The sequence below is a fragment of the Nymphalis io genome, chromosome 2 (genome assembly GCF_905147045.1).
Source record: "Nymphalis io chromosome 2, ilAglIoxx1.1, whole genome shotgun sequence".
Taxonomy (NCBI): Eukaryota; Metazoa; Arthropoda; class Insecta; order Lepidoptera; family Nymphalidae; genus Nymphalis; species Nymphalis io.
Genome location: NC_065889.1, coordinates 10,347,231 through 10,373,974, shown reverse-complemented (window position 1 = coordinate 10,373,974; position 26,744 = coordinate 10,347,231). Strand labels below are relative to the sequence as shown.

At 32.2% G+C, this 26,744-nt stretch overlaps 1 protein-coding gene across 1 annotated transcript in view; it reads left to right on the top strand.

Moving 5' to 3' along the window:
• Positions 1-6,903: 6,903 nt before the first annotated feature.
• LOC126773885 (division abnormally delayed protein) overlaps positions 6,904-26,744 on the top strand; it is a 99,163-nt gene continuing 79,322 nt past the window's right edge. Inside the window, exon 1 of the mRNA XM_050495116.1 lies at positions 6,904-7,189. Coding sequence (XP_050351073.1) covers positions 7,057-7,189 — 133 coding nt within the window. The 5' untranslated portion in view covers positions 6,904-7,056. The remainder of the gene's footprint in view (positions 7,190-26,744) is intronic.

The following is a 26,744-nucleotide window of genomic DNA, read 5'->3' as shown; positions in this document are numbered from 1 at the left end:
AGGTTTATAAATGTATTTATTTATTTTTCATTTAAAACTGTTTAAAAATAGTTTAGAATGGCATATCCGCTATGAAATCTCTACCACGATTGCGAGTATCCACTGTCGCCGGCGCTAACCTCCGTTTTTATAAAAAGGACTAAACATGATTTCGATCGAAATTGTAATCTAGTTCTTATACAACGTAGATAAGGTATATTTTTATGAAAAGAAAAGTTTTGTAGTTGTGATTTTTGGGGTTTTTTCGTTGGTAGCAGGTTTCCGCGCGCCACCCTGACTCCCGCGCACCAGCGGCGCTCGCGCAACGCATTCCTGACGTGTTAGTCATACAAACGTTGGATTAGTGTGGAGATCGAGATTTTATCATATCGGGATGGCAGCAAAGATAATTAGAGGTGCAAGACATTATAATGATTTGTGTAGACCTTCTGTGAAATTGGTTGCATTCAAATCTCAATTCCATTATGACTTTTTTAATCCGTTTTCGTTTTGAATCATTTAATTTGGATATTAAATTTTACTAGTGCATGCGTCAGACATTATTTAAAAAATAAAAACTTCTGTATAAATTTGAACAAAGTGCCTAAATTTTGATGAGTTTTTTTATTTGGAAGTTATATTAAGAAAAATGGTCAGATAATTCGTAAAATTAACGTATTTTAGTGGTGCTTGGCCGGGTAAAAACCCACGATCATCGGTTAAAATTCACGCGTTCTTAACACTGGGCCATCTCAGCAAGAAACTATATTTAATATACATATATTATAACGTACGTGTGAATATGTAACTTGCTGAAATAATGTCTCAAGTTAGAGTGAAGTCGTAGGGGTAAAGTTCTTTAGATGTCGCTGTGGGCGTGTACAAGAGCTACAGGCGGTTAGCTATTCTTTGCACCATCGTACACCTAGACTAGACGTGTAACATGACTTGAAGCTTCCGGCTTTCAAATTGCAAATCTGATGTTGGAACTATTTGTTTATTCTCTGTATTCATAATGGTCCTATATATATTATAAGCATTTATATATATTTTCAATTATAAGGATTCAGTACAATTTTATAGAACTTTTTGTTAACTCCTTTTTAAACATTTTTATTTATAAAAACATATTTAGTTATTTTATATATTGTGAACTATATCTCGCAAATGTAAATCTAAGCTGTTTTCTTATATTTTTCAATTATACATTTATTCAAGTACATTCAAATATATTTAAAATAATATATGGCTTCAATTTTAATATTTGTTCTTAGATTCTCTTTTCTATAAAAAAAATTCTCTAAAATACGAGCTGAAAACAATTTTATTCTTAAAATATTTCTAAAATGGAAATTATCAACAATTAAGCCATGTGAAAATCCCTACGAAAGTCTCGGGCTTGTGAAAGGTCTTTCAGTTGGTTTTAATTTTACATAGCACCCAATTTTAATTTGCTATAAGGATAATCTAGGATTTATAAATGCAAAACATTTTATGGATGGCTTGTGCAAATAGTCACGGCTATCACAAGAATATGAATAAAAAGTATAAGATATTCTCGTATATAAACGATACACTGTCCAAGTATGTGATCGAGGCGAGTGCGGCGCGTCAAAGCGTTGCCCACGGCGGTTTTCGCGCTTCGAGCCCCGAACCCGCCTTTACTCGTGTGAGTAATAACATTCACAATACTCGTAATACAAGTTTCACTGGAACATGTCCGGGCAAAATCAACCCGAAAAGATCGTATTAGGAAATTATCGTTTTTGAATTAATATATAAATTAATTTGTTAAATTTATTATTAATTTTATTTGGACATTTTGGTCTTTTTCTTAACTTTTCAAAAATAAAAAAGAGTCGTTTGTTACGATTAAGTAAAAAATATTGTAGTTAATTTTAAGGAACAAAAACAAAATAAAAAATTTAAACACCTTCCACCGTAATACAAAGTAAAATGTCTCGGTAATGATCAAGTGATCTTGTGTGACGGTTTTTTATCGAGTGTATCAACGGAGGCGGTATTATAAATTAGGCTCATATCTCTAGTGGTGACAGGCTTTGAAGGGATGGGAACGAACGACTGGCGATGGCTGTGTGAGCTGCGTTGTTTGCTTTATGACATTCTTTTTATTAGTTATCTGTGATGCGCGCCAACTGATACAAAGTTGCGGCCATTTTTATGTTATTGTTAAATTTATTTTAGAATTATAGCGTTGCTTTACAGATAGAACAGAAAAGATTTTGTATATTTTCACAGTTGTTAAGAGCACATATATTCGTCAGAATAATTAGGATCAACGACATTCCCACGAGCTTATAAATAAAAATGACACTAATATACATTTTTCATATCTGGAACGCGGACGCGAGGGAAAGTGAAAAAATTCTATTCTTTACCTTCTTTTGTTTGGTATTTCTTTGCACGATATTAATGATTCGGAACTCGGTAACAATACGGACGTTTATTTCTCATAACTGGTCTACAATGCCGGTTCCAATCACCTTAGAAAATGGACTGCTTTAATATTTCTTTTTGCGACTAAGCATTATTTTCCTGATTAAAGAGTGCTTTTTAAAAGAGTTATTTTATTTTAATCCATAGATAGGCATTACTCGCAAATTTGCAAGTTTAAATTATGTTATAAATATACATTATTCAATTTTCTTTTAAGATTTATAATATAAATCCTATTAAATTATTTATTGTTCTACAATAATATTGACTTCTAATATACTGGTGGTAGGGCTTTGTGCAAGCTCGTCTGGGTAGGTACCACCCACTCATCAGATATTCTACCGCAAAACAGCAATACTTGATATTGTTGTGTTCCGATTTGAAGGGTGAGTGAGCCAGTGTAATTACAGGCACAAGGGACATAAAATCTTAGTTCCCAAGGTTGGTGGCGCATTGGCTATAAGCGATGGTTGACATTTCTTACAATGCCAATATCTAAGGGCGTTTGGTGACCACTTACCATCAGGTGGCCCATATGCTCGTCCACCTTCCTATTCTATAAAAAAAAAACTTAGAAATATTCACTTAATCATTCTAGACGCTTATGTAGTATAAGAAATAGTATATTTTCAAAATTTCCTGATCGTTATTCACCAGATATCGGTCATTTCATATATAGTAGTATTTTCTTGATTATATTTTTACATATTTTGTGTTTTTATACAGTATTTTAATTAAATATATTCGAGGAGAACTACGAAAATATTAAATGACATATGGTTGACTGTAAGTTATTAAACCAATACAAAATTAAATGTATTGTGGGTTATGCTTACTAAATAAAAAGTACTTTCTTTTATTAGGAAAGAAAAGCTGGACTTTCAAATTTTTACCCAACAATCTCATCTAAATATATAAATTTTATTTATATTCGTAATAAAATTACTATAATTAAGATTTCTAATTCTATCGCGTTCAGAATATTATATTATCGATTTCATTGTACAAAAAGGATTTATATAGAATGATCACTGACAGGTAATATTTCAACCTTATTAATATTACACGGTCAATTGTATTCGTTTACCCGAACTGTAGGTAACTGGTGACGTAGCACTATTCAACGGTTAATATGTACATATTTAAGCGTATAAAACTGCACCGGGCGGCGATACAAAGCTTGTTTTATTTGTGGAGATTCTTCATGGTATCCAGCCATTGTGTTCGAGTGTTTTTTTGCTAAGGACCGCGCTAATCGCTCGCTTGTGTCGACAAGATACGACACGCCTAACAACACGTCGTATTTTGTAGATTTGTGTTATCTAGTTTCCACACTAATCAATGGAAGATTACAATTGCAAAAACGAGCAATTACTATTTAGGACGTCTGACCAATGAATTAACAATGGTAGTGATTTCTTGAAGTTTTTTTTTTACATTTTTGAAATATTTTTAGTGTTTCAAAAAAAAACATATTTTATAAAATGTTGACTATTGAAATAGTTATGATAGTAATAAATAAGTATATGTAATGTAATGTATTAAATAAGTATTAAAAACTAAGTATCGAAAATATGTTACAATATATAAAAATAAATAAAGGAATGCCTAATATGATGATTCACATTAACTTTAAAGTTTTCAACCTTAACAATCGTTTAAATCCTCAAGATAGTTGACAAGCTGCGTAAGCGCACTTGCAAACAATAGACATAAACGCGCGCGCAACTGCCTTCGCCCCACACACGAATGCGCATTTTTTTTTATTCATGTAATTTCCTGTCCTTCGATGCAAAAACTGACCGCCAAAGTGCTTGCATTGTATGCAATAAATAGAATAAAATAAATGTGGCGCCTTCCGTTAGAATCATTTCAAAGGTATTTCAGCGCGAAATATTTGTCAATAATAAATGAGACGTCCCTTTTATTACTAGCAACATTCACAGCCATCGTATACTGTAGTTTGGGCCTGTATAAATAAATTAAAGGTCCAACATACGAGCAGTTGCGGTTGGCAGTTGAAGTTATATAATAATAAATAATTTGAATGAGTTGTGTTTTCTTACTAAAACGAAGTTACTCGATTATACTTATACTTTTGCTTTATGTTATAAAAATAAATATGAAGAAAAGTTTTTTTTTTTAAAGTTTTAATAGAGAACCAATTGAAAAGTGGTAATATATATCATATTGCACTAGCGATAGGACTATTACATACTCGTGATAAACTTGAAACTATTATTGGAAAGGCTCTGGCATCTACAATACGGTATACATATATTCCAATTTTTTTATAGAAATGTAATTAATTTCACAGTTAGTTGATGACGGTTATCGCTACATCTTGTAGCTTGTGGTTCGGTGTTAGAAACCGCCGCTCGGATGCAACAATAACGTCGCGGCGGGCGGCGAGCGACCCAAAGAGCCTCAATGAACCTACCTACCTGGATTATCTATCGAGTGATAAATTAAAAATATGGCGTTTCAACGGCATTCATCATCCCATTGGGTCATTTCAAGCGCTTGAGCGCTATTGTTCACAAAAAATACTAAGTGTTTTGTATGCTCCTCGACACCGATTGTTTTCTGCTGTACAACCGAGAAATACTCCGGTTTGAATGTTAAAATTTAGGTTAAAACATTCAGTACAGCTCGTAAGTACGAAATGACAAGCTCGTTAAAATAATTTAAAAGTTGCTCGGTGCTTTGGCGTGCGATTTCCATCGAATTTTAGTTTCGCGAACGACTCGATATGGAGTCGAGCTGAAGTGTTCACCGGTTTCTGACAGATAGCTTATCTTTTCTGCTACCGACATGGCGAGTGCGCCAATTTAAATTTAATTAATACAAAAAAATATTTGCTTAAATATGACACTGCTTTTGTTTTTAAACGTTATTATCAATATTCATTGTTTTTGTTCTTGTTATTTAAAACTAATTCAAATGGAAATTTTTTTTTCAAAATAAAATTTAAAGCAATAATAATATCTCTTGACTGTTGTTTATTTAAAACAACCCATTAAATTTTGAGTATAAGACGTGTTAGTACAATATATCTCAACAAAACTAACTCGAGCTGAGTTTATGTAAAATCATTAAGAAAACTCACCGGTTTTGTTGTTTGGTGCAGGCAAACTACTATTGCACTAATATTACAAGCGGATTATTTTAAATATTCCTATAAATAACTTTAATATGTCGTAAACACTTTTTTTCAAATAAAATCAAATAATACAATTTGCACAAATTTGTAGATGTTATCTGCTACTTGCAAGTAGTAGATAACATCTGTTTATTGCGCAATATTTTTAAGTTTTTGTGAAAATGTATAAAGCTCAATGGAGAGATAGGGTAAATTTCTATACTTTAGCATTTTTATTGAAAAAATAAATATAAGTTTAAATGTTGTACATAATATATAAAATAACTGTAAAATATTCATCTATTTGAATTATATATATACTGCTTTCAATAATTACTTTTATCACATGATTTTTACTTTGCCAAATATAGAAATAGTTTGTCTAGCACGTTTTAAACGTTTGAGTGATATTGTTCGAATTACTTTTAACTACGTGGTAACGTATTTACATATTCGTAATACTCGGCTTATCGTGTCTCTTGTAACTAGCGCTATTTCGCGTGTTGACTGTGGTTTAGCAAAAGTTTTCTTAAAGGCTGTCTAGGCCGCAGACCACAAAGCCATATAGAAGTGAATTCGCAACGAAAATTGAAAACGTTTGCGTATAATGTCTATATACCGATTAACACAACAACGTCATCGGTTCAAATGTTAAATAAATAAGATGTTAATATCATATTAGAAGAAAATGATACCGGGGTTTGTCGAATTTGATGTTTTAGCACGTGTAAATGTCTTCCAGTGGCAGTTCTAGTTCTCTTTTCTGAGGTGCCGGCAGTCGGCAGTCGGCAGTAAGCTTGGCAGTCGGTTCGATATCAGTGCGCGCGCATCGATGCCGCATACACTAGCCGCGAGGGGCATCACGTACCTAGTACGACGACAGCCTTATTTATAGAATGCACGCTATTTCATTATGTAGTTTTTTATTTCCAGATATAATTGCTATTATATTATAAAATATAGTAAAATGTATTTAATTTGCAAGCAACAAATATTAGCATACATATATGATATTTGCTTGCAATAGATGGTAACTACCGTATTATTTCGTTTTATTACAGAAAACTATTAAGATCTAACAAAAAATTTGTATTTGACAAAAACAATTACTAACTTTTATTGGTGATTATTTGTTTTAAAAACGATCACTTTCATTAAATACTTAGACAATTAACTGATCCTTTGAAACTTGCCAAGAAAAAGAAAAATATACAGAGTCAACGAAACGATCACTTTGACTTTTTAGCTGAGTTTAGCATCTTCGAGTTATTTTATTTCTGTTCCTAATTTATAACGATGCAGTTAGCGTTAGTGGCCGCTCGTCTACTCCGTGCCCAGTTGGGGAAGGCGCTCCGATGTGGTCACACGTGCGCTGTGTGTTCGTAGATAACTTCGCGATCGCGTGTGTAAAATCTGCGACTGAAAACGAACGCGTTTGATAAATTAAACTATTTTTTTTATTAGTGTTACCAGTGACCATGAAGTATTTAGTGGTGTTTTTATCTGTTGCGGCGTGTGTGGCGACCGTCTCCGCCGCTGCTGCCTCTTGTGCCCTCTCCGAAGAGTTCTTCGCGAGGCACAATATATCAGCTGACGATCACAATGAGCCAGGTGCGGATTTTCGCAAACTATAATTTCATTGTTTTTTTATTTGAAAATAACAATTAAATATATATACTTACTAGGAGTTATGTAGAGTTTTTAAATGCTTACATAATATTACATGAAATTCGCATAAAGGTATATTTTGATTATTTATAAATTTTTGGTTTTTACTTATTATGTATTGTTTTTTATTTTTATGCCATCGTTTACTTGGCTTAGAAAATACTTGCTCTAAATAATACTACAAGTAAATAAATTGAGCAGACGTAATAAATCACAGCATTTATCAACTAATGACATTTACTAGAAGTTATGGAAATGTCCTCACGCCTCTCGAGTTTATTATAACAATGCATTCATTATATATCTTTAGCTATAAAATTTTCATTATTTCTTAAATTATAATTTTCCGCAACTTACAAGTCCATCTCTTTTAAGTAATATTCGAAATAGAACATGGTGCAGGCAAAGATTTTTATAAAGTTTAAATTTAATAAATCTCAGCTATACTTTCGGTAAGGATAAATATTGTTGATGTTATAAGGTTAATTGATTATATTATTAGGACAGTGTATTTTACATGCACAGGTGTCGAATAACACAGCGATAGTGTCCGGTGACCGGCGCAAGCGCACGCGCTTGAGTCAGCTGCAGTATTTCAAACATAATTGAATATATATATATATATATATTTTCGAATATTTTTAGAATAAAAATATATAATATTATTTTTTTAATTACCGTTTAAAGTCATGAATAATAAATATAAAAACAAACTATTGAATCTTTTGTTAAGCACTGCTTTACTACTCTACTATTTAAAATTATAATGTTCAGTATTATTAGATTGGATTTTAGGTACCGATAAACCGTGTTATATAATTTGTTTCGCAACAGTGTCCGACACTGTCACGTAGGGTTTTAGTATTTGACAGTAATATCCAATCAATCGTGTCCAGTTTGCGTGTTTGCACGAATTTGCTGCCATGCGGGTCTTCGAAGCCTACTGCCTCGGGTTGTGGACTTTACAATTGAAATTGATAGATAGCTATACATGTAAATAAATTAGCTAACATTTAAGCTGCTTTATATATACTACTGGAATAATATTGACGCTGAATTAAAAATTTGAGAAAGGTATATGCAGTTTAATCTTTCGAAATAGAGTATGTCATTAATTATTGATTCGGTCTAATATTCGGACTAATTAAACACCGTGATTTATTTTTATTGGCATTTTTATTAACTTCCATCCGTTTCTATTTATGTAATTGAATTTTAAGCTAACTCTATCTAACTGATTGAGTTGATATTTGTGACACATTCATGATACCCGCTGGTTACCATACTAAACATTATTTTATCTGCCAAGAAAGTCAGAGGCTACTCTTTTTAAATAAAATATACAAATTGTTCTTCTTTTTAAATATATAATATACATATAATGTATATCGTTAAATAATAAGTAAATTAAAAACGTTGCAATACTTTGAAGCGCATCCTTGTCTATTATTTTACTTGTTATACTAAAAAATATTTTAAAGTGATGAAAATTAATAATGTAACGTGAACATTAAGAGCTATATCGTTTACGGATGTGTTAATACATAAGGCACCTTATGTATTAAACATGAGATTTCGCTTTGTATTTAATGTCACTTTAAAAGTTGCAAAAAAAATCTATAGGGACTAATATTATAAATGCGAAAATAACTTTGTCTGTCTGTTAGTCTTTCATGACTAAGCCACTGAATCGATTTGATGAAATTCGGTATGAAATAAGCTTGAACCCCGAGAAAGGACAATGGCTATTTTTTATGTAAAACATTAGCTCCCACCCCCTAACAAGCGGGCGAAGCCGCAGGCAAACACTAGTATAAGATAAATTTGAATGTTCTAAAATAATTAATTAGTTAATTTTTATATTAATCATAACAGACTTGAACATAAAATAAATATTTCTAGAATTAATATTTGTATTATTTCGTTTTAAACTTTTCTGTAATCGTGAAAATATCGCTGTTTTTTAATTTATTCCTTAAATGAATATGAAAGTCAATTTGCTTAAGAGCTTCAGTGTTATATATATATATATATATATATATATATATATATATATATATATATATATATATATATATATATATTATATTACAATTGAAACCACATTAACTGGTAAGAAAATATAATGTAGAGAAAAAACTTACAATTACGACGTAATGTGAGTTTGATGTAACGGCGGCGCCGCAGCCGGCGTGGCGCTCAGTGATTAAACATGTAATGCAAAAACATTCGATACAAGAATTGCGCTTGCTAATTCTCTATTCCAATATGATAATGATGTTTATCAATTAATTATTATTTACTATCTGCCATCCACCCGCTTTTATAGGTAGAGTATATATATAATACATATTTGGTAATTACCCTATGACCACGGTAATATAGACTAGTAGATTCTTTCCAGTTCATGGTTAACTAACAAAACATCAATAACATACTTTCGCGTTTATAATATATTAAATAGTTAAGAGTTTTATTTTGATATACAAAGTATGTTAGGTAAGTATTTTATATTTATAGTTACAAGTATTAATAATTAATTAGCGAAAGAGACAAACGTTTGGTTGAATAATAAAATTATGCAGAAATATAATATCACGCTATGCGTCGTGTCCAGTCCGTTGTTTCATTTATCATCTACTGTTTATAAGTCTCAGATACAAGTATACCTTGCTTTTAACTACATTTTGATAAGATTAATTGTATAATAACAGAGTCATTGTACCATTATTAGACTTGGTAAATGGTGTAATGTAAATAAAATGTGATATGTGAAGTCAGCTGGTGTGACTTGACACCCGACCCTGAACTTTGGCCACATGAATGGATCAAACATACAATATATCGCGTACATCATTTATACGCTACATATCAACCGCTGCATAATTTCATACAGAAACGCCGTTTAGTTTATAAATAAAACTTAAGCGATTTATTCAATAATGTGAAAATGACACGCCACAATTCAAACATTGAATTAGTTTCCGATCGTAAACGAGGAAAGTTACGAAAAATTACGAGTCGAAGTAGAACCGCTAGCGGGGAGAGGGTGCGGGGTGAATGGCGGCGAGTAGGCTTTGTTGCTCGCGCTGGCATTCCTCGCCTGGGAACCGGGAACAGGCGCCTCCCTGCACCCCGCGCCTCTCCCGTCCTGTCTCCCCGCTCGACGTCCCGCATACATTCCAGCCCTCTCTCACTTTCATTGTTCCTGTCGGCGCGGGAGGTCGCCGCTCCACGTACAAATAATGGAACCAGTTGTTTAAGTGGGGAGGACTTGTTGGCTCACTTCAATAAACACGTTCGCCGTATCCGTAAATGACATTTAGGGAAAATAGGGCAATTGGAAATATCGATAAAAACCTCAATCGGGATCGTTTCGGAATAAATTATTAAATTAAATTTGAGCTCCGGAGAATGCTTGTTCAGAGCTTGTCTGCATTTATTATGTGCCATTTTCTATAATTCGAGTGAAAGAATCATTCGAACGAGAACTTAATTATGTAAACGATATATTATGATCTATAATATTAATATTAATAACATGACATGGCTTATTAAGGATATTAAATGCAGACTACCTAATCTCGATGTTATCGACTCCTTAAAAAAAAGAACAAAGTTCTTACTGAGTCATTCTACGCTAACCATAAAATCGAATTGCACCTGCAGACGTAATGAAATCATCCCCTAAAAACAACAATAGAGGAAATTATCATAATTTATCACTGACTATTATTTATATTATTAGGATTGGAAGACTTGTCATTGAATACGCTGTGCGGAACAGCAGTGGTCCTACTTTGCCTTCATAGATGAGATTCATGCGATTAATATTTTTATAGGGCAGATTGACTATATTACGAATTTAACAGTATTATTACGATATTCTCTTATAAACTCTTAGAATCAATGCTAATGCAATGTTATTGATTTACATACTATAATCAATCCACCGATGAAATTTCATCGACGATAGTTTTTTAAGGATTATAATCATTAGTTCATACAAGATCACACCAAAATTATCATTTCGGATGTTCGGAATGCCATTGTGCCCGTTTTACCTGCGACGTGCTGGCGCAGGTATCGCGTCAACGTTCCGAAATTTTGTAAATATACTTTGACAAATGCTTAGGAATTGCAAAGTCTTATCTTCGATACGGGTGGCACGAGATTTGTGCATTATTACCTCCCCACTTAAACTGTGAAATTTGCTTTGAAGTTGACAACTTTTGCATTCCTTTACAAATGGTTTTCTATAATCCTCAAATAAAACTAAATTAAAACTTATTTTTTGCTGTAGCAATTTTTGCTGTTTTTTAAAGTACAAAGTAAAAAGGATTAAAAAAATAAAACGATCCTTATTCATTCCTTATATTTACAACATTAAAGGAGTTTTCACGTTTTGGTACATTTATTAATACAATGCTTTTTTCATTATTTGATTACATGATATCAATCGGAATGAATTAGAATTAGCAACATAAAAATCTTAAGAATGGATTGTCTAATACACGAAGAGGATATTTATTAAAATATCAATACACAGAACAGTCATATGAGCTTTTTTAATTGACTTCGAAATTATCATATTTTTAATGCGATTAGATGTAATGTATTTTTGATATGTAATAAAAACTACAAAACCAATTAAGATGTTATTTTGGAGATTTGGGCCACTAAGCCCCACTCGAATTAAAAATATTTTAATTTCGGTTCACGGGTCATGAACTAGCAATAATGTGCCATTAAATTTCTTTGTTATATAAAAGAAGTATTTTTAACGATATTTTATTATACATTTTAATTGCTCATTAACAAAAAGTTTACACCTGAGTGATTATGTAATAGTTAAATTAATGTACCTAATGTTCATCTATATGTTTCATTAGCGGAAGTTCATTGATATTTGCGTTTCCTGTCAATTCCTTTTACCTAATTTTATATTTTACCTAATTAATATATTTTTGTCACTTAACATTTTAATACGCTTTACGAGTTAAAGATATGCTTAAAGAACATTTATAAAAGATCGCGCTACTTATTTGGGTTCTTTTGCAGAGTTCACCGTTCAGCTTCACTTTTCAGTATTAAATGTTCACAAAAGGGATAATTCAGCTAATTTCTTTCCATTATTCCTTAGTCTCATTTCACTTCGAACATTTCAGAAATGGCTATTATTTTGAAAACTTTTGTTACTCGTAAGCGCTTTTAGTGATAACTTTTAAATGTGACATCGCTTTCAGTCGATGGATTTATCAATAAAGACTATCCTGTCGTTCCATACATTTAACAATAAATATGTAACCCTAAGATGATAATTTATTTATATTTATGTACAGAAATTTTTATAAAATACAAAATTAAAATAAAAAGAACAAAATACACATTACAAATTTAAAGCAAAAACACGCCGTCTAATAGATACACTTAAATATGATTAAAAAAAATCCAATACATAGACAATTTTGTATACAATGACATCAATTATAAAGTGAGTCTTGACCGTCCTAGTGCAGAATTAATTAGCTAAGATAAGGCGACGATGATATAATTATCCGAGTAGTCAGTCGGTGTTGCCCTGTTTGGGGCAGGGGCCAAGAAGATAGTTATCTCGTGGCACGTTTTGTTCAATAAAGAACTTGCTTAAATAATTTCTATTTTATCATCGTTTTGGCTGATATCATTAATTAAATTATTAACATCATAATCAAAGACTGTCATTGATAATTGTTCTTATAAGACAATTTTAAAAAGATAGGATCGTTACTCTGCGGGCTCAATGGCTGGTTTATCCTGCAATCAATTTTTCCACCAAGGTAATATTTGAAAGTAAATTTATAACGGTTAAAGCTGAAAGTTATTGCTCGCTTTTAATGTATTTATTCCAATAGGTAAAAAGTTATCTTCGCAAAGCAGGTCACGAGGTAGTGTATAACGAAGTGGAGATTTAGATTTGCCCCCAGGAGGACGGGGAGAGGGCGCGCTACCTGCCAGCGACAACGTTAATAAAAAAATTATTACATTCACAGAACTCGGCGTTTATCAAATTTTCTTATTACGACTTGCAAGGATTAGGACGTGCGACATTGACTGAGTTTTATCTCGTTTTTTTTTGTTTTATCTTTACGCTTTGTTACATTTGTGAACATCTGAGTTTGCTGGTTTTACACAATATCGCCCTTTTAAGTAATTGTCATAGGACACCAAACTTACTGACAAATTTTCCTTATGAGGATATAGATAACACTGTGTCTTCTTCTTCAAATATCAAATCAACGTTGACAGAAAGAATGGAATGAGTTTAAATAAAAACAAGCTAAAAACGTTTTTAAGTAAATATACATACATATTAAGTTATTTAGATTCCGAACAGATAAAATATGACGATAGTATAATCGAGCAATTTGTAATGTTGATAAATACAAGTACATAGTATTGAACATCGTCACAACCGCAGCCATTAGCGGTCGTCCCATTGGCCAGAACAGGTGGTTGTGACCGTATCAGTTTCATCCGCCGGGCTTCCCGATCGAGTTACCCTGGAGGTGAGTCATGGCACGAGTCAATCGTGTCAGACTTCATTGATAATAGGGCTCGGTCCGTGGTTTATGTGATTACGAGTTTTTAAGGCTTTTCATGTTTCGGCCGTTGTGACTGTGCTGTTCCGTATCACAGCAAATTATTAAATTTTAAGTTCTTCAATAAAGGAACTTTTAAGTGTTTTTTTTAATGTTTATCTTTATTAAGATTTGAATTAGAATATTTTCTGTAATTATTTAAAAAACAGGAAATAAACGATCATATTCGCTATATATTTAACTCGCTAATTATATTTATGGTTATTTATTTATGTTTTAAAAAAATTAATTTATAGTTTCAGCCGTATTCATTTTTTTATCTAATAAGAAATTATTTATTTATTATAAATTAAATATTTTACCGTAAACCGTAACCGTAACAGCCTGTGAATGTCCCACTGCTGGGCTAAAGGCCTCCTCTCCTCTTTTTGAGGAGAAGGTTTGGAGCTTATTCCACCACGCTGCTCCAATGCGGGTTGGTAGAATTCACATGTGGCAGAATTTCAGTGAAATTAGACACATGCAGGTTTCCTCACGATGTTTTCTTTCACCGTAAAGCACGAGATGAATTATAATCACAAATTAAGCACATGAAAATTCAGTGGTGCTTGCCCAGGTTTGAACCCACGATCATCGGTTAAGATTCACGCGTTCTTACCACAGGACCATCTCGGCGACTAGGACTAGGACTTTGGGGGTCCTGGTCTCCTCGGTAAGTCGTATATACGTGTCAAAGCGTATATACGACATGAGATGATTTCACTTTGACCAAGTCATAAATATTTTATCATTCCAATTTCACTACGTTGTTCTTACATACTTTTACAATTACAATATTTATATTTTTGTTTGTCAAATACATATTATTAAATACTTTTGTTTAGTTATGTTATGTTTAAAGTAGAAAGTGACACTTAATATATAGAATAAAACAAAAGCAACTGAACTTTATATCATTTAGATTTTCATAAGTAGATACATACATAGTTATATAAATATATAAACATTTCGAAATACAAGTATAAAATGCTTAAATTGTGAATAATTTATATAAGTAATATGGTCTGAGGTCACAATACGCCGGTACCAATTGTCAGGGGAAATGGATCGGAACAAAGCATCCATGATATTACCTACCGGCCTATATTAACTCTGTATGTATGTGTCTAAGTAAGCGTGCTGTAAGTCTTAGTATTTGAAGGATAAATAAAAAATAAATCATTTTTGTTATATATTTTGGCAAATATGTAATGTATTTGTAATAAATTTAACAGTACACATACAGGCTTTAGAATGATATCTAGAATTTTCATAATAGGTATCTATAAGAAAAAATAATGTATCGCTTTATTATAAGAATTAATATAAATAATAATAAGAAAATAAAAATAAGAAATAATTTTCTTATAATTTTATCAGCTATAATTTTCTAATATTTTTTTTCGTAACAACCTGTGAATGTGACTGCTGGGCTAAGGCCTCCTCTCCCTTTTTAAGGAGAAGGTTCTCCTAATATATTATAAAGAACCTTCTCCTAATATATTTATCAGCTGTTAATTGTGCACAACCTACGAAAACTTTCTTATGTAACAAATAACTTATGTGTATTTTAATAAAGGTGCAGATTTTGTTTAATAAAATACACAGATCCAATCCAACCAATCTCATCCAAAAAAATCAACAAAAATATATGTAGACACAGTATGTGAAATAGGATTCTTTAAATCAACAAAATAATAATACTTTTGATACATGTTTGCGGTGCGATTTTATTAACTCTTGGTATTGCTTCGGTTTTCGTCTAGTTTGTGTGATATAGTAAAAAAATAAAACATTCGTGACGTAATGTTTTTCTGGAGACTTTTCCTTTTGCTTCTTTCCGCTTAAAAGCCAAATTAAGAAATATAAAAGCGTTAGCTAACATGTGGTTTTTGTAGGCGGTGACGTCACAGGATGCGCTAAATATATTTTATGGTCCCACCGCGCAACTAATAATGTCGGCTTCAACGGGGACGCGCTTGTGAAAACGCGAGTATGGACTTCGTACTAAAGTATTATAAAAATTATATGTGTAAAACATATTTTTTTATTATACTTTTATCATTTATTGTATGTAAATGATAAGTGGATTATATATTTGTTCGGTCCGTAGGTCAACATAGTAATATATTGACGAGCCGGTTGGCGTGGTTGGTAAATACTTGCTCTTCACGCTGAAGGTTGTGGGTTCGATTCCCACCCAGGACAACCATTTGTGTTAATGAACATGTCTGTTTGACCTGAGTCTCGGTGTAATTATCTATATAAGTATATATTTACAAAAGAAAAGTAGTATATTTTTTTTTTTTACAATTAATAGGCCAGCGTTTAAACGTTGACTTGCCTGATGTTAAGCATCGACACGGTCTAAGATGTAGCACGCTTGCCTATAAGAAACCTGTTTACTCTGGATTTGAAGACACCAACATTGTACCTATCGGGAAATACGGACTCAGGCAAAGCATTCCAAAGTTTCGTAGTGCAAATGATGAATGTAGACTCAAAGCGCTTCGTATGTAGGCGGGGAATTTCCACTGTGTATAGCGCTTTGGTCGCGTTTGCCTGGCCGTTCGATAGTAAAAAGGGGCTGGAGGAATCAGTTTATGTAATTCCTGAGCACATTCTCCGAAATGTATCCGATAGAAGACTGAGAGAGATGCAACCACACGTCGATGTTCAAGACTTTGGAGCCTAGAGTCGACCAATGCGTCGTCTCCTATCAACCTTCTGGCACGCCTCTCAATCAACTCTAGAGCCTGAAGGTGGTTCTTGGCAGAGCCATCCCAAAGGTGAGAGCAGTACTCCATACATGACCTCACTTGTGCTTTACATAAGTTGAGCAGTTGTTTTGGAGTAAAGTAACGTCTCACTTTGAAGAGAATACCAAGTTTTCGAGCGGCTATTTGGGCTTTGGACTCAATAAAAGAGCCGAAATTTAGAGTCGCCGTGAGAGTAATGCCAAGAAGGTCAAGATGTTTAGTTATAGGTACGGATACATTTCGGAAGGAGGGAGGTAGCTGGAATTACCTCTTTTTGGCGGAAAACAAACACGCCTGCGTCTTAGATCCATTGAACTTGACCAGATTGGCATCGCCCCAATCGGACACTGCTTTAAGGGTCACGCTCAGGCGCTCTACCATGGCCTCTCTCTGAGCCTGGATTTTGGCCTCACTAGCTCGCGCGTTGGACTTGTAGCTCTAGACAACTGTGCAATCATCTGCGTACCCATGGATACCGGGTATATATAGTATATCAGTTGTTTGGTCCATAGTACAAGCTCTGCTTAATTTGGGATCAAATGGCCGTGTGTGAATAATGGTCCCAGGATATTATTATTGATTTTTTTTTCATTACAGAATCGCATTGTTTCTTTATGTTTTAACACATAAAACTAATTTTTCGGTGAAATTGTTATAAATGTGTACTATTTATACATTTATATTACTGAATACAAATAATATGTTTTTTATTTATTCATTTTAAGCGATGTGAATTTGAAATACCAAACTGTATCATAATGAGAAGCTTATTATCTGGAGAGTCGTTTTGTATTCAAATATTATATAAAATGGTCCTGCTAATCCAACGAAAGAAATAAATGAAGTATTACTTAGAGCATCTTGGAATGTCGAAGCGGCTGCGATATATGACGTGTTCTCGTAGTCGGAGGCAATTTATCGCTTGATTAGATTAAATCAATTTATCCGTGACAGTGAAATGGCCTTCTTCCTGCCGGTTCCGAATCTGGCATCGTCGCTTGTTGTCATCAAGAAATCGACTGAAAACGACAGATCTAATATTCGAAATGCGGATTTGATATTCTTATTGAGAACATTTTTGACTTACGTCACAGTATATTCGGTATGAGGTGTAAATATTTAATATGAAGATTTTAATTGTTATTATTACGACAGCTAAATTTATTATATTTCTGTAGTTAAATATAAGTAGTTCATTTAGTTTTAACATGATTGTGATGCCCTGGTCGTTTTCGATCACGCAAGCTGAAACAGAGAATAGCTAACTGCTTAGGAGATATTATTGAAAGATGAGATGCAACTGGTACACATTTTCACTCACTTTTATAATCTAATGGGACAAACACCTGACACGATCAGACACAGTTCAAGCTCAGAACGAGCCTTACGTCTCCATCTTTCAACTATAGCTTTCAGCTAAGAAGTTCTCACTAGAAAAACCCCAATAACTTTTTATCGGTCCGACCCGGAGCTTAAGATCTGTAACTTTATAATCTAGCCACTAGATCAACAAAACAATCAGGTTTATCATTTAAAAAGGAAATTCTGATCTACTCTATCCTACTATGCTCCCAGCACAAATAAGACAGTTAAGTATTTACTTTTTAATATGTATCAATTACGTGTCCATTAATTATTATTACGTAAATAAAATGTGAAAGATTCAACACCAATTCCTTGTATATATTTGTCCATTACATTTAGCTTTACTTATGTTGTATTTAAAAATACTTCTCTTTTATTCTATATACAATATAATAAGATTTTGGCAATCAAGCTAATAGATGCCTCGTTTCTTTGGGTTCGTGGCCTTGACCCGCGTCTGGGCGAGACCCGGTAATACGAGAGCTACAAAACGAGGCTCAGATAAAGGAGAGAGGAACAGTCCTTTGATTTGCTTAAAAAATGGAATTTGTCGGTAAAAAAAATGGTTATGTGTTTAAAATATGTATAATTATTTTTTTAAATAATTTAATACACATTACGCTACATGAATAGTTGTTATCCTTTACATATAATAAATATCGTTTACAATTATTTGTTTAAAATATGAATGAAAAGCATTCATGACACTCCGTTGCACATATCAACTGTCCATACTAATAAATTTGATGATTTAGACAATTGACGAAAATTTCATGTTTTTCTTATAATAACGCACTTTGATATTAGTCAATATTGCCGTAAATCCAGCAAAGAATTTTACTAGAAATTACAGTACGAAACAACGAAAGCTATAATAAGCTATAATAAAAAGTGCTACGATGCGATGTTATACATTAGAATTAATGAGATATAATCTTTTAAGAACTAATTGTAAAGACGCATTAGACGTATTACTTTACCTATTTAACTTGTAACACAATCGAGTAAAAACAATAGGTATTCTTGAAAGTGAACTTGAGTTCGCGGTAGAGCGAAGTGCCTCTTGAATTACCTGCCAGCTTTAATGAGCCACTCCGTCTTAACAAAGCTTTTTGCACTAATCTAAATTGTGTTGTCTGAATGTTATCTGGTGTCTTAATAGAGATTTTTGTTTTAGAGTGCAATCGAGGCACATACTTGTAAGGATTTTATTGCGTAATTTTATTACTGATTTAATTTTTATACGACAAGATAAAAATACCCTGTATATTTTTCGGTAGTTTTCAGCATTTACTCTTAAAATATATTCACATACATATATAAAATACGATAAATGAAATATTTTAAGTACGTTTAACTGTTACAATTTAAATAGTCCATTAGTAGGTATTTCGTCTGAATTTTCGGTAGATTCAGGCCGGCTTGTTTATATCGATTAGAATCCGAGGCGCTAAACAATTCGTATTGAGTGCTCGTGCGATTAATTAAGCTCTGGGATACCGCTCGCTTGCCCCTCGGCCCGAATAATTAATTCAATTCAATCGTGTTGTCTGTTCTTAACTAACATTATACTTATAGAAAAGATTGTCTGTGACGTTCTATATACTTTTATTTACATATAAGATATAAGTAGTTCAATAAGTACTTTATAAACATTAAGTGGTCGGGATGTCTATATTCTGAGTGTATATAATATAAATAATAATCATTTAAAAGGAAGCGTGTAGGTATTATAAAGGTACAGTCGTTGGTCGCATACAAAATAACTGCAAGCAATATATCGTGTCGTGTTGAGAGATGCGCCGTGCATAAAATGTTTAAAGAGAATGCAATATCGACTCTTGTCGGTTCGTAGCCGTCAAAGTTTTAATTAGAATTTCGCGCCAAGTTTCAAACGCTTTTTAAAAGTGTTCCGACGGTTTTCCTAGCGGACGTGTCATTTTTCGGGACGCTCGTGTAAGTCGAGAACGCGTTCGTTTTTCTCGTTTTGAACGTTTATAAAAGTTCGCCTGCTACAGACATTATGGCTCCCTACGCTATCAAACCATCTAGGCTGATTTATAATCATTTTGATATTCGATATTTAAAAAACCTTGTAAGTTCACTGTCTTATATAGAGTGAATTATCATCTTCAAAACGCAATATTTTCTCTTTAGAATGAGCCAAGCAAAGCACAATATACCGGACTCAATACCTCTCTGTTAGAATTATTTCTTTATTATATTATTCACAGAAGTTTTGTCAGGCCCTTGAACATTATCTACGCTAATGAACTGAATCTGTTTTACAGACAGTTATTCGAACAAACAAACTTATAGTCACGACTTTTCTTATTTATGTTAGAAATTGCGCCTCTTGTGTACATTTCTCTTGATGTATTTTTACTTACTATAATATAAGCTTGCTTATATATTTCCATGTATATATATATGTTGGTATATTTGTTTGGGATTAATAGACTCCGATTCCGTTTGACCGATTATCATGGAAGTTGGCATATGATATGGCATTGGTACTATGTTGTAACTTGCCGCTAGGTGATGATACAGCATCGTTTATACCGTTCAACAGATTGCCATGAAAATCTGCATGTTATACAAGTAATTATTATATAAACAGACAGGACAAAGTCTGTCCGTTCTTGCTAGTTAAAAGTTATTTTTAATAATTCTTTATTGTCGATCACATTTGTTGTTTTTTTTAAATTAAATTAACATTTTTTTTATAAATTAAGCATAAATATTATGAAATAATTTGATTTATAAAATAATGAATATTTATTAATTATAGGATGCAATAAAAAAATGGCAGTAGAATTTTGTATAAAAAGTTTAGTATATAAATTTAAGTATATAGTTTGATATTAAAAAATCATAATTGTGGAACAGACGAAGAAGATGAATTAAAACAAAAATCTGGTTATTAAAACAGTTATAGTTGATATCAGGTAATAATTTAAATGGTTAAAGCGAACTAGTTCCAATTTCTATTATTTGTTTTATGAGAAAATTATATGTGCAATTGTGTAGTTTACTTGAGTTAGCCCGGCTTATAATTGTTTATATTGTTTATATCATTTCATGTATTGTAAATGTTAATACTATATTTATATGTGTTTATATTTCCACTGATGTTTTGTCCGTGTCTGTAGTGTATCTTATCTTTATTTATTTTAATGTCCCTGCATGTTTATTACCATGCGGCATCACAATTTAAGTTTAAGGATTAAGCAATTGGTCCAAATATGGTATTCATTTGCAATATTATATTGGCAGCCGTTGCTCTCGTTATACATGAATACACTGCTATAAATATAAATTAGCCATATTTGGCAATCGTTCATATCTGATAGAGTTGTGTAGATTGATACAAGTACATTATGAGGACAATAGTCTTTCAAATTTACTGAAATATTTTTTCTCTGTGACTCCTTAAATGGCTCGATCTACTTAATAACATTTTAAAACTGACTAATTGTTACAAAATGCACTGCTAAAATTGTGGCTCTATAAACATGACATTTTGCTCAGAAGTTCCTTGTTATATATGTAATCAGGCGACGTGAAAGTTAATACATTTATTATACGTGAATACGACTTATAAGCATTACAAATTAAATATTGTACTGAACTAATTCATTCTTTAAATAATTTGCCAGTTTTTTTTTTACATCTATGTGAACATATGTATCAATAAAATAAACATTTAATTGCTTTAGCACATAGCGTTACTTTTAATATAAAGGTTTTCTTATGAATTTAATATTGAATGCATAGAAAAACTATTTTATATAACTAATCTTCTCTAAAAATAAGATAATTGAATAACTTTTATTAAACGAAATTTTGCAGTAACTGTAGCATAATGTCATGCATTAAATTTGGGTTTAGTCGGGCCCGCTTGGTATGGTTCGATCAGAGCCTGCTCCATTTAGTCGGTTGTTGGAGTCTTCCGCTATCAATATCAATCAAAGACGGTCATGCAATCTTGTTTAAGCTTGTTTGCGACGGCGGTCGACATTGGACCCATAATATGTATGTGTATACTGTAATTTTGCCTAGAATATTTTTCTTGTATAGTTCGATGATGATTTTAAGCAATTCATGTAAATACAGTACAAGCTATTGTAAAAAGATAAATTTGAGAGCGTATATTTTCATATAAAATTATTTACATTTACAAATAATGGTAACTAATATTATATATATTTAATATTACTTTAAAGTTGATTAAGTCAATAAGTCTCACCAATACCTACTTATAGCTTTCTTGTAGTTCGATATTCCAATTCCAATGAGATCAGTCTCGGGTAAAATCTGTAGTAATAAATATGTACACTTACTTAAGCTAAATGTTATCTCACATACCACGCCTGGACAAAGTTGCGTGGTCAACCGCTCCCACGGCCGCCCGTCAAAGCTAGGGACGAAACTCATTTATAAAATTGACACATGGTGATATGGTCGAAACTAGAGCGCGCCGTGTCCGGTCATCCGAAGGGTCAGAGAATTTGTAGCGTGAATTACGTCTAAAATGTACATTGAAATGTAGATATTATTCATATAGGTTTTGGCGGCACTCTGTTTTGAATATTATTATTTCCGCTTTAAAAATTCATGATTTTCTCTTTTTCGAAATTTGATTTTGCAATTATTTTATGCGTAAATTATGAAATCTGTGTGAACAAAAAAAGCGAATGTTGATTTATTTCTGTTTATACACTAAGCTATAATGGACTCTCGTATTAATGGATTGGCGAATTGACTCCGCTCGGCAGCATTTAAAACATAGTCTATTCATTGGTGAGTCAGTGGCTCGCCTGATAAATTTCAGTTATTTCTAAAAAATGATTTCCTATGGCGTGATACTTTGGACTTTTGCTTTTGGTTCTATGTAATAGCCAGGTTAAAAAAACCTATTCGTACAATTCAATTCCAAATTATGAAAATCTTTACTATCAAAGGAAATGTTTGCAAGATTATATTGACATTATAAAACAAGGACATAAATTTGTAAAATCAAATAATATTCATGATAACTCCGTTAACACGAGAACCAAAAAGTTACTGAAATAATAATTTAAAAAAAAACAGCGCCGATTATTTGAGCGTGAGATATGCTTGATATGACAGACAGCTTAAATGATAATAGATAGAGGTTTAACATTTGGTAAGTACCTTTGTTTTATAATGTAGAAACGTACTAAAATTTTATTATCTTTGTATCAAAGTTGCAGACTCAGGGGGACCTAAGTCTTCAAATTTGCCGGATAGTCCAATTTATGTGTCATTCTATCTAGAAAAACAAAACAAATAGCTGAATGATTAAATACGGATTGATATAAGGCAAAGATAGCGCGCATAAAACTAACAAACATACGTATACGTACGTAAATATTTTGGACAGACCTCTCAAACTCGAAGTGACATGGTCGTCTTTTAAATTATCACGCCGTTTTTTTTTTAAATTAAGCATTAAAATAATTGTCTTTATAACGTATGCGTATTTGAGCACTTCTAGTTTTTTTTTTAATTTTAGTTATGCAAATGAATCGAATTTTGTATTTTAGTTCATGTTAGTTAGCGTGGGCGATCCAGCCCTGGGTATATATTGCGACATAGCTATCGCATTCCTGACACGTCTCGGGTGCAGTCTGGGACTATAATACTGGCTAGCGGCAGCGGCAATTTTGTGCCTTCTGTTTATTCCTTAAATTCATTTAGTATCGTTCCTATGATGGGATAATTATATGTGTAAAAGAAAAATGCGAATATAGAACTTCTTGACTTTTAAACTTAACAATATATTTTATTACTAATTTTAGCCATTAAATTATTATTTATATATATTTATACGAGACTAACAATTGTAGCACGGCTGTTGAAACTTAGACGTAAATGAAGACATGGTCCTCCCAGGAGATATGATCAAAACCAGTTGTTTTTATATTATTTTTTTTGAGATATGAACTATATTGGTATAAAAATAATTGCTCGATATAGTTCATTGTCAAGTGTAACGTGTTAATGGAGAGCAGACCTATCTCTGTATCAGATCTTACTCAACGTTTCAAAATTTACTGTATAATAAATAAACATCTACACATCCAACTATTTGCTCTTGTAATTTGTGATAACATTCCTACCACGTCTGATATATACATAAATACATAGCAGTCTTTATGACATAATAAATTCTTATTTGTATGAACAGTATGTGAAAACGCTCATATATTCAAATTCTAGACGTGTGTGATCGGTCGTCTGCCTCAGGCTACAGTGTGGAAATTTCATATGTCAAGATTTCTTTTTAACGTCTCGTTTGACATATATGTAAAAAATACTTGGAGGTTGCGGTAAAAAAAATATGTGTGGTTTTCAGTTGTTTGTTAGTACATATTCCTTATGACTTAAACAATTTCAAATAATTTAATAATTATTTCTTTAATGGAAATGGAAGTAAATTAACGCGTATATAACAAATATACTCACACGGCACACCCACACACGCTACATCTTACACTGATACATATTTTTTGGCTTGTGTCATATTACTAAACTATTTTTTATTTAAAATAACTTTCATTATAATAACTGTATTGTAGTAATATATTGTAAATAATAATTGCATGTAATTTGTAATTCAAACAAGTTCAAAGGTATTTTTTTTAAATAAATTGATTAAATAGAAGTTATTATTGTTATTCGTTTGTTACTCATAATATGTTTATTGAAGATTAGTTAGGGTGTTAATTATTATATTATAACCCTTCAAGGAAAAAGTTAATCAATGTGTCAAATATGAAATGACAGCGCATTCTGGAATGATGGAATTGTCTTGACGCTTATATGCTTATATATAACACTAAAAATACTTTTAATATCAATTGGTATATGAAGCAGTTGTATTTTTGGCCATTGTTCAAATATAATTTGCCCCATTGGTCCACTGGCTGACTTGTACGGCTGAATTTCATGATAGATTTATGATTAGGATCATTGATGATTAGGTTTTCCGATCATGTCTAATCGAACTATTAAAGATATATGTATTTCTGTACATATTGGCATTGCTAACTGCTCAGGACATATTATAGTGCATAATATGTCCTGAGCAGTTAGCCACTGTTGGAGACTGAAATCGATCAGACAAACATCATTATATCATTAGTCTAAGTAACGATAAAAAACATTAAAAAAACCGCATCTAATGAAACTATCAGTAACTTGAGGGTCCTTATAAAGTCTTATATAAAGTTAAAATATATTTGTTCCTGTTGTTTTTTTTTAACAAGTTCGTTTGTATAAAGATTAAAAGTAATAAATATTTTTGTGGGGCACAAAAAACTGATCTTCGCGGTTGAATGTCCACCAGATGAGACTGTAGATAGCAACTGTTACATTTGATTGGTAGATTACTGCCATTCAATGTTGGTGACCTCATCCTTAAATACGTATAATGTTCTTAGTTACTCATTGCGGATGTGTACTTTAGAATATTCTCTCTCATCGATTTATCGAATTGTTTGATTAACTGTATCTAATATAATAATAATAATCTTGTTGATTATAAAGCTTTAGTAAGTAATAATCCGTGATGACACAGTGTTTAGAAAGCATAAATCTTACCGAAGATTGTAGGTTGAAATCTGGGCAAGCATTGGTGAATTTTCAAGTGCTTAATTTATTTTTATAATTCATCTCGTGCTCGGTGAAGGAAAGCATCGTGAAATTTGTATGTGTCGAATAAAGTCTGCCACATTTGTATTCATCACAACTGTATTCCACCATGCAATTCCAATGCAGGTCGGAGTACCATGGTGGAGTATGCTCCAAAAAAACCTTATCCTCAAACAGTATGCTTAAACCCAACATTTGTGACCAGTGGGACACTTACATACTATTTGACTTTATTAAGCTATTAAAACAAAATATATTTTTTTTGTAATTTTAAATGACATATTAAATATTTTAAAAATACGTCAATTAGAAACTTAATCAAGAGTGCATTATGGATCTTCACGTCTTCACGAAAGTTCAAACAGCAGTCTTCAAGTTTTAACAATCGAAGTTCGTGTTGAGAAACTTTGTCATTAAAACTTTGATAAGCCAGGTCTGTTGTCAGTAGGCTGTACCATATACTCTTAAACATAAATTTTACACTAGTTTCACTCCGGTAGGCTAATTTCCACATATAAATGCAATAACAAACAAAATTTATTATGATAGATACTTAGTTAAAGGTTGATTGCCATTGCAGTATTTTGATGTTACAATCGAGATTGCTTTCAGTTCGAACTTGATAGCGAGTGTTGAGTTTGTAATTCAACGTGTAGTTTTATTAATAGATTTGCTTCAATTAACGAGCAAATATTACCTCTAAACGCGTAGGAGGTATTAGTAAGACTACTGTTCGCCCAGTAGTCGAAATTTAACGACAATTTTTTATTAAAAGTTTGAGGTAATCATATATGAATATTCATGTATTAAATAATTTTTGCCTTTATTTCCAATTCCAGATGCTAAATATAAAAAAGGTAGAGTATGTCCTTTTTTGGGTTCAGTCTTGCTTTACACCAAATCAAAAATTTCATCAAATTCGTTTAAGTGGCTAAGAAAGCCAAATGAAGCCAAAGAGACAGACAGCGTTACTATTACATTTGCAAATATTATTGTATTATAATATTAAATTAGACTATTCAATTTCTTATACATATTTTTTTGCAATACGATTTATGATCTGGTATAACTAGT